At 39.6% G+C, this 9,827-nt stretch overlaps 1 protein-coding gene across 1 annotated transcript; it reads left to right on the top strand.

Annotated features, from left to right (window-relative positions):
- Positions 1-829: 829 nt before the first annotated feature.
- Positions 830-4,129, top strand: lsm8 (LSM8 homolog, U6 small nuclear RNA associated). The gene is made up of 4 exons (XM_084050306.1): positions 830-974; positions 1,475-1,515; positions 2,076-2,203; positions 3,718-4,129. Exons 1-4 carry the CDS (start codon positions 944-946, stop codon positions 3,806-3,808), a joined length of 291 nt encoding a protein of 96 aa, XP_083906432.1. The 5' UTR covers positions 830-943; the 3' UTR covers positions 3,809-4,129.
- The last annotated feature ends 5,698 nt before the right edge of the window (positions 4,130-9,827 follow it).

Here is a 9,827-nt window from a genome sequence, read left to right as displayed (position 1 = left end):
GCGGTAGTAGTGCACCAAATAAGTGTCCGGTGAATCTGTGATCAGCTAGGCTGTTCTGCTCTGTTGCAGCTACTTCTGTCTGTTACAGCGTTGCCATGTCTGCTTATTATAAGCGACTTTGGGCTTGTTTTTCTGTAAAGTTGCTCGTAAATATTGGCAGTTGCGGCGCGTTGCGTTTTTTTGGGCTTGTTTCTAAAGTGTAGGTGCTTATTTGACTTTGGTTGATTGATTGAATAATTTATAACAGTTTGCAAAAAAGCACAGAGAGTACAGTTCTATACAAGGTCTGAAAATGATTAAAACCCAAGTTCAAGTACTATGGCTTGTTTCCATTTGTGTCTTGTTTCCTAACGTTGTTTAAACCAGGTTAATTTCATTTTTACCATTCCAGGTTAAACTGGGGGGGGGGTTAGGCACCAAATGGACCCTTATGGGTCTGTAACTCTGAGAGTGTACAAATGGAACCAAATGGACCCTAACCATTTGGTTCCATTTGTACTCTCAGAGTTAAATTGACATTGATTTTACTATATAAATTGCGGTCCAAGTGATAGAAATGCCATAGCCTTATGCATGTCAAACTGGGGGTCCTTGCGATTAAAATGGTTGAGAATCACTGCTAGAGAGCTGTACCCCTTCTCTTGGGGTCCCTGGCTTACCTTTTGAAATGGGGGTCCGCGGGCTAATAAGTGTCAATTTGGGGGTCCTCCTTGACATGAAAACGTCTGGGAACCACTGGCATAATGATGCCATAGTATAGCTTCTTTTGGACTGGAGTTTTCATAGACCCGGAGTTGCTTGTTACTCTCGCAGAATCTGGCAACTCTGTTCCATGTTGTGTTGGTTGTCGTTGTCTAGCACGTTGGGTTCTGGTTGAACACATTGATCTGTTTAATATCTTCTGATCAACGTAAACAAAGCCAGTAGAAACATCATCATCATCATGTCTACTGCTCTGGAGAGCTACATCAACCGTATCCTTTAATAACATTCATTTAATGTAACATTAACACTGTTTAGCAGTAAACCAGCTAGCTGGCTAATGTTAGCTTTGAGGCTTATTTTATTATCAGCTTGAACAGTAAAATCTCGTTTGTTTCTTTTGTATTGAAAGTGTTTTTCTTTTGTTTTAGACGAGAGAGAAACTAGGAAATCTGCCATGAAAGTTGTTCTTATAATGAGAAGGAGCTGTAGTATTCTGATTGAATGAATCAGCTTACAGCTGATAAGATGGGTAGCTAACTGGAGCATTGATTGATTGATTGAATACTTTATAAATAGTTTATCCAAAAAGCACTGAAAGTACAGCTCTATGCAAAAGGATGCTAAAAACGATTAAATCCCAAGAAAGCACTTATGGCTTGTTTCCATTGTACTCAACTAAGCTAAGACTCTTTTACAGGTATAACTGGGTTGTTAATGTTCAACTATGATTTATTCAGACTGTTTTATTCCTTAACCTGTGGGTTTTCAGGCACTGTGGCCATAATCACCTCAGATGGCAGGATGATAGTGGTGGGTTGTTGTTGTTGTTCTTGATGTTTGTGTGCCCTGCTTACGTCTATCATGATTGCAGTGTCTGTCTCCACCAGACTTGTTTTGGGCCATTATGTTTCTCATTGGTATTGAGCAGAAAAATAATAATGATAATAATAAGCTAAAATAAAAACTAAAATAAGTTCAGACTGTTGACCATTAGGTTCATTTATATAAAGGGTCAGCCTTTAGCTTGTCAGATAAGTCATACTAATAACTTCATCACGTGACAGTTGTTGAAAGGGTTGTGTGATAAAGTATAGTAAGTTTAACCCGTTAAAACCGGGAGAGCATCTGTGTCATTTTAGATATGTTTTGCGTTGGCTATTCAAAAATAGCAGATATACAAGCCCTCAAGTGGCGCGCTGAAAGCTTGTACATCTGCTATTTTTCAACCTTTTTTTTAATCTTGAAAGTGTGAGAACTACTGATTTAGAAGGCATTTGTAGAATCAGCCTTAATGGGTTTAGAAACGTATTGATTTTGTGTGTGTGTGTGTGTGTGTGTGTGTGTGTGTGTGTGTGTGCGCGTGCATGCAGGGCACTCTGAAAGGTTTCGACCAGACGATCAACCTGATTCTGGATGAGAGCCATGAGCGTGTGTTCAGCTCCTCACAGGGAGTGGAGCAGGTGGTCCTGGGACTTTACATTGTCAGAGGAGACAACGTGTAAGTGACCTATGACCCTGACCCCTACCCCGCCACAACCACACCACCACCCACACCTTCACACCTTGCTATATGCATTAGGCCACGGAACCCCATAACTTAATGGGTCCATTAATTTCCATTGGTGTGTGAGGCCGTCTCTGTTTTCTACTCGGTCTATTTCGCATAGGAGGGTTGTTCACAGTTCAGAAACCCGCCTACAAGTGACATCAACGTGTCGCGATGCAACGCGTTGTGAGCTTGTAGATCGGCTATTTTCAAATAAAATATTGCGGGGAAATTTTAATAAGCAGATCTGGCAACCCTGTTCACAGCCCTCCTCTGAGACACAGGGTGAGTAGACAAACATGGTGCTGTATCATAATGAGCATTAGTGAGGGCCAGTTATATGAAGATAGGTTGAAAACGGGTGAAGTCGTTATGTACCTCGTTGTATGCCAAATAGCGAAAGTAGCCGATCTACAAGTTCATCGTGATGCATTCGTGAGCTTTGTAGATCAGCTATTTTTTAACAATAGACCTGTCGATGGAGTTTGGGAAGGTATGGAGTAAAGTGGATGATATGATAAATATCCATGCAACACAGCTTACCACAACAACAATGAAGGCATGAAAAGCTATGACATTAAGTATTTCTTATTAGAATCAAGCAAATGCTAATCGATATGTGATAAACAGATGATTGGCCGGCATTCGTTGTTGCCTGATGTAATGGCGAATGTCGGGTGATAATCTATAATATAATATATATAATACATCATATAGATTCTCAGAATATATTTTGTAATGTTTTTGTTGCTGTTTTCATCCTGATGGATTATGAGAAAACCAGCTTTCTCTGAGGGCACTGGAGCGTTATCTGGTCCTTTTGGAGATTCAGCACATTCAGTGGAGTTCAGATCACTGCATTCTGGAAGTGCTGAGGAGACACTTTGTCCAATCAGCTGAACATTTAAAGATGGCTAAAGACAACTCTATCAAACATAAGTTGCACTCGCCTCTGTTTGACGTCTTGACAAAAATAATTCTTGTTTGTAAATGATAAAACAATTCTGCACTTTAACACGCTCTGGTGAAAGTGCTTTTATTTGTCAGCGGATTTATGAAAGCACCCACATTGGGTTTCACAAACCTCAATCACAGTTGAAAGGATGTTTTTTAAAGGCTTTATCTTTCATTATCTGGAACCATTAAGCTTGAAAAACTGACTTTCTCCTTAACCCTTAAAAGCATTTTAGATTTCTTTGGCTATATATATATATACAAGCTCATAGTGCCGCGCTATGAGCTTGGAGATCTGCTGTTTTTATTTATTTATTTGTGCTAGTATTTTTCAAAAAAGATTTAGAAGACATTTGTAGAATCTGCCTCAGTTCTTAATGGGTTAAGTGCAAGAAGTAACACTGTGTGTGTGTGTGTGTGTGTGTGTGTGTGTGTGTGTGTGTGTGTGTGTGTGTGTGTGTGTGTGTGTGTGTGTGTGTGTGTGTGTGTGTGTGTGTCTCTCTCTCTCTCAGGGCGGTGATCGGGGAGATAGATGAGGAGACAGACTCTACTCTGGATCTGAGCAACATCAGAGCTGAACCCCTGAACTCTGTAGTCCACTGACCTTTGACCCCCTGGAACCCCCCCCCCCCCCCCCCCCCCCCCTTGTTGGTGCCTTGTTGGAAGGGACATAATAAAGCTCAAAGTGGGGTCCCCCACTTAGAGAACCACAGCTTCACTATGTTGCTTCCAACAAGGACAATTGCTCCATTTGAAATGGACAGTACACTCTGCCTACTTCCCCATTGGCCCTTTTGTTAATGTGTGCGTTTGAGAAGAGAGAGAGAGTGTGCATGCTTTCTTGAAGTTCATTGCAATGTTGCGTAAAAATACATTTTCAGTTTGTTGTGTATTTGTTTTTATTAATAAAAGTTGGGAATTGTTTGGGTTTGTGTCTGCGTTCAATAATTCAATGGAATTGTATGTCTCTCATGAAGAGGTTATTTCCGCGCTGTCGGGCGGAACAAGTCGTGAAAACAGCCGACCTACAAGCTCACAACACGTCGTGATATGACGCTTCGTGAGCTACTTTTTTGTATGTATAGGGCATTCATTTAATAGGGCATTCATTTAATTTGTGCTGTGTTCTATCAGCCTCCAGAGGAACTGCTTCTCATTAGCTATATTGTACTACTCTGTAGTTCATTATATATTCTCTATTTAGTTAGAATAGTCTGTAGTTAATTCAATATGATCTATCTAGTAGTGCAGTCTAATTATATTATCTATGTAGTAGGCTACTCTGTAGTGCAATATTATCTTCAGTCTGGAGTTGAGCTAAGCAATTGGATGAGTGTGTACTGTATGCTTGGTCTATAAAGATAATCCAGAAAAGTCGTGTTGCCGTTTACTCTGATTTTGCACATAAGTCACTCTGGATCAGATCACCTGCTAAATTGTCAATTGTAGTTACTCTTGAACTGACCATGAATGTACATTTTACAACATAAATAATCAAGCAATTCTAGATGTCTACTCATTACCCCACCCCAAAGATATGCAAAACAGCAAAACAAATCACTTGTAAAAAACAAATAGGACTCTTAGCCACTACAATGAATGGTGAATGGCACCACCCTCTGGCTGATAACAGCCACTGACTGTTATCCACTTAAAGTCATAAACCTTACTTTATTGTACAGTACATCAGTCAAATCAGTAGCTGATATGAGCTTGTAGATCTGCTATTTTCCCTCAATGTTTGCCCATTTTTGCCAAGTGTGGACAAGCTTCTTTCCACAAAAGGTGCCTCACGATTATCTTCAAAGCCTCTATAGCACAGGAGATATTTGTGATTTATAAGCACAAGTTTGATACCACTGCTTGGAACATTTTAACTCTCCATCTAAAGTGATAAAAGGTTACATATTTTGTCCTCAGTTGTATCACCCATGCCTCTGTGGCACAAAATATTTGTCAGGGGTTTGTAAACAGAAGGTTCTTGGTTCAAAACTCAAAAGTGATTCAACATTTTGTTTTTCAACAAAAACAGTCAACTCTACTGATGATAACATTTTAATGAACAGAACAAGGAGATTCAATATTCATTTTTAAACGAAAACAGTCAAATCTACTCATGTGATACAAAAGAATACCATTACAATTTTAAATGGTAATGGCTGGATGATTTCACAATGTGTAGCTTTACGTGTTATGCTTATTTGTAGCAGAGGTGGTCATATGAATAAAGATTCCTTTGAATAAGGGGTTGGTAGTAAAAGTATCTCAAGGCATCTCATGGCAAGGAAATACTCTTATTGGGATTTACTTTACTTCGAACTTCACAAGATTAATAGCCACAGCAGTGTTTAATATTATTATTATTAATATTATAGCCATCAAGTAATTTTCTTCTAAAGTGAACAGCAATGCACAACATTAATTATGAAATTGTCCAGTATTCAACAGCTGAAACAATAACTTATTTCAAAGTGTTAACAAAGACCAAATTTGTCATAAACACTAGCTGGATAACTTCCCCAAAAAATATGTATAAATTGATCATTATACATGAAACCAAACTTCAGGAATGTACATTTTATGTACATTTTGAATCACGTGTACATTTCAATCAAATTGGGCAAGTTGTATTGTTAAAGGTGTAGTTCACCCAAAAAAATACTTATTTTCTATCCATTACACACCCCATGAAGCCTTGAATTCATGTTTTTTGTCGTTTTCGTAAACCAATAATTTGATGACCGGCGGAAAGATGATGGCTTATGAATGCGACAAAAAACGTCTACATGAATTTAAGGCTTCATGGGGTGTGTAATTGATAGAGAATAAGTTATTTTTGGGGCGAACATTTGTAACTCAAACCTTTAACCCTTTAAAACCACCAGGAACGCATCCATGTCATTCTTTTCACTTTTTTCACTTTGGCCATTCAAAAATAGCAGATATACAAGCCCATAGCGCTTGAAAGATCGTGAACATTTGTGCAAATCTAATCCCCAGAAGCAAAGATTCGAGTTAAAAATGTAAAAAATATATATTCAAAGATTTGCACAAATCTTCATGATTTTTCTAAAAAATAGCACATCTACAAGCTTCTAGTGCGACACTCTGCGCTGCGCTATGAGCTGGTATATCCTACTTCTAAAGGAGGCAGTTCAGAGCTATGTAGCCTGGGTGGAAAGTTTACTTTTTAACATCATGGCTGGTATTCCTCAAACCAGCCCAGTCAAATAATCCCTCCAGATTAGAACCTTTTATCCTTTCAAGTCCATCTCTGTCTCTGTCCATCTCATCAAATACTGTAGTTTCAGCGTCTTCCACTTTTCTTTCCCTTGTGAAATGTCATCAGTTGGTAGTCTGGTCTGGGTGAGTGTCCAAACTGTGGATTTCCAACAGAATAGTTACAATGTCATTTTTAATATTAGGCATCAGATTTGGTGGTAATATCATGCATCGGATTTGGTGGTTTTCCCCAAGTATAGCTATGTTAAATCTGAGCCACAAATACTTATAGATCTTTTTTAATCTATTAAGACCGGGGAAGCATCTGTGTCATTTTTTGGCTATTTTTTTAAAAATCGTGAAAATGTGTGCAAATCTTTGACTGTATATATTCTTAAAGCGAACATTTGTAACTCAAATCTTTGCTTCTGGGGGATTCTACTAATGTCTTCTAAATCTCTAACAGTTTTTTGAAAAAACTTGCTATATCAGTGGCGCTCGAAACTTTTCCATGTCAAGGACCACCCAAAATGATATGTATTTGGCCGCCATCTCAAAATATGTTGTTGCAGGGACCCCCCCAGAACCACAGATCGGAGTCAAAAATGATCGCTTTAAAACATGGATTAAACTAATGTTTAAATGTAACAATGATTATGGAATTTCTCACCTGTGTCAGGGCAAACATGTGCTCACTGTCCTCACTGGAAGTGGTGGCGTCTGTGGACTTGAGCTCTGGCTCTGACTGGGGAGAGGGGGGTGTTTCATCTTCTTCACCCCTTTTCTTTTCTTTGTCATCTCCTGGGGAATATATCAGTTCCTCCTCACTGTCATCTTTGATCTCTATAGGTGAAGATGAAAGACGCTCGTTGCCGTGCTTGTCGGCTACATCTTTGACACCAAGAGCTGAAGACGTCTTGCCTGAACAGGACAAACTGCCGCCCAGCCGTGCTCTCGTTCTTTGCGGCAGACTCAGATCTACAGGTTTCAAGTCCTCCAAGCTCCCAGTCGCTTGACTTTCCTGGCGGAACCTGAGAACCTGCCGGAACCTTTCCTGCCGGAACCTGAGAAAACATGAGAGCTCAGCGGTGAAGAAATTCTCTGTCTGTGTGGATGTGTTGGTTGTCGATATCGGGGGAAAGAGTGACGGTTTATTTGTAGGCTTCAAGCACGGAGGAGACATCTGGTTCTTCTGGTTTGGTGCGCGGGTCTCCTCTGTCGGCTTTGTGACATCCTGGTCGGGTTTCTCTTTCTTGGGCTTTCTCATCTCCTGATGTAACCGTGGGAGTTCATGCCGAGCATGTTTCTGCGAGTGCTTCTGATGTCTGTCTGACGCTGCGTGACTTAGCTTGAGATGTGGTGATGATGGTGACCGTTTTTCCCTGAATTGCTCACTGAGGGCGAGTGGAATCGAACCGATGCCCTCTTCCATGTTTTCACTGCTGGATGGTTCAGACGAGGATGGACATCTGAATGTCTTCTGGGTTATGAAGAGGCTGTCCTGGGTGTCTGCATCATCTCCGGTGGATTGAGAGTCATTGTCCTGTGGTTGGCTCTGGCTCTGCCCAGTCCGTAGGGCTGTCACGATTACAAATTTAAGTTGACGATTAATTGTCATTCAAATAATTGCGATGTGTGTTTGGCATTGAACATTGGAACATACTGTATGAATACAAATTCAATTTCGGTTTGCCTTTTAGGCTTCATAATCAAAAATTGCACAAATAACTTAAATATACAAATAAATTATTGACATATTTAATCATTTTATACATGTAAAATAGCAGAAATAGCTGATCTACAAGCTTACAACGCATCACAAAGTGACGCTTGTAAGCTTGTAGATCTGCTATTTTTCCTTTTTTTATATTTGAAAATGCACTTTTCAACATAGAAACGATTATGTGGAAATAATTGTGATTGTCTCAAATAATTGTGATTAGACGATTATATAATAATTGTGACAGGCCTACCAGTTTGTGTTCCATATTGCAGTTTCTCATCGTCTCTCATCACTTGACTCTCTGAAGAATCACTGTCTTTTGCTTGGGGTGGCTGTGAGATCACCCTAGGGTGTTTGGCAGACATGTAACCAGGTGATAAATGGAATGCCACTTTCTTTTTGGTTTTGGATGTTTTGGGAGAGATGAAGTAATGAGTTACTTTATTAGGCCTTGCCTGCTTTATGAATTGAGCGACAGGTTTAGGCGCTCTGTCATCCTGTGTCAATGTAAAACTGTCATCCAGTTCTAAATTCGCACTCTCCTTGTCTTTCTTTCCATTCTTCTTCTTTTTTTTCTTCATCACCTCTTTGAATTTGAGTTTGAGTTTATTTTTCTTCAGGATGCTGCTTTGTTCTTTCTTGTCTTTCTTCTTTCTCTTTTTATTCTGTGAAGGTGAAGTCCAGGACGTGTCCCAATCCTCGATGAAGTCTGAATCTGCCTCTGCAGCCATGATCCTGTGTAGTACAAGGAGAGTTAGTCTTTGTGTCTTTTGTGTGTGTGTGTGTGTGTGTGTGTGTGTGTGTGTGTGTGTGTGTGTGTGTGTGTGTGTGTGTGTGTGTGTGTGTGTGTGTGTGTGTGTGTGTGTGTGTTTCTGAATTCAAGCGGTGGTGCTTAGCAAGCATGCACCACCAAAGGAGAGAGTACATCATTACAGAAAGGTTGCTAAAAGAGATACTGGAGATACTGTTCACACTCATCTATCTGTAACTCAAATCTTTGCTTCTGGGGGATTCTGCAAATGTCTTCTAAATCCAAACAGTTTTTTGAAAAAAGCTTATGTTGCTATAATCAGTGGTTCTCAAACTTTTTCGTGTCAACTGTCAAGGACCCCCAAAATGAAATGTATTTGGCCGTGGACCCCCATCTCAAAATATGTTGTTCCAGGGCCCCTTGCGCAGAAGCAAAGATTTGAGTTAAAAATGTTGGCTTTAAAAATATATATATTCAAAGATTTGCACACATTTTCACGGTTTAAAAACAAATAGCAGATCTACAAGCTCACAATGCGAGCTTGTAGATCTGCTATTTTCAAAAGATTTGTATACAGTTTATACATTTGAAAACTTGTGAAATGGGACATTCTGCATAATGAGTAGTTTCTACCTTTATTACTTTAAGTACCGTACATTTTGAAACCAAGACTTTAGTACTTTTACTCAAGTAAATTTTGAATTCCAGACTTTTACTTGACCACTTTACAGACTTCTTCTACATTGCAGTATACTTTTACTTAAGTAAAACATGTGAGTACTTTTCCCACCACTGAGGAATCAACAAAAAGCAACATTGTATCTTCTTCTTGCTGCTGAGTCAAGCCTTCGTCGTACGGCGGTGTCGCGCACAGAGAATAGCAGGTCTGCAGGCTCATAACTGCCTTGACAAGTTGCCATGCGGAT

This window comes from Gymnoscopelus microlampas (genome assembly GCF_963454915.1).
Source record: "Gymnoscopelus microlampas genome assembly, chromosome: 23".
Taxonomy (NCBI): Eukaryota; Metazoa; Chordata; class Actinopteri; order Myctophiformes; family Myctophidae; genus Gymnoscopelus; species Gymnoscopelus microlampas.
The sequence above is the reverse complement of the archived record's forward strand: the minus strand, read 5'-3'. Positions and strand labels throughout refer to the sequence as shown.

What these genes read in the sequence shown, in the direction of transcription:
- lsm8 (XM_084050306.1), top strand. Translation starts at nt 944, where the DNA reads ATGTCTACTGCTCTGGAGAGCTACATCAACC. An exon ending in TCTGGAGAGCTACATCAACC is followed by an intron (nt 975 to 1,474) that starts GTATCCTTTAAT and finishes GTGGGTTTTCAG; the next exon opens with GCACTGTGGCCATAATCACC. An exon ending in ATTGTCAGAGGAGACAACGT is followed by an intron (nt 2,204 to 3,717) that starts GTAAGTGACCTA and finishes TCTCTCTCTCAG; the next exon opens with GGCGGTGATCGGGGAGATAG.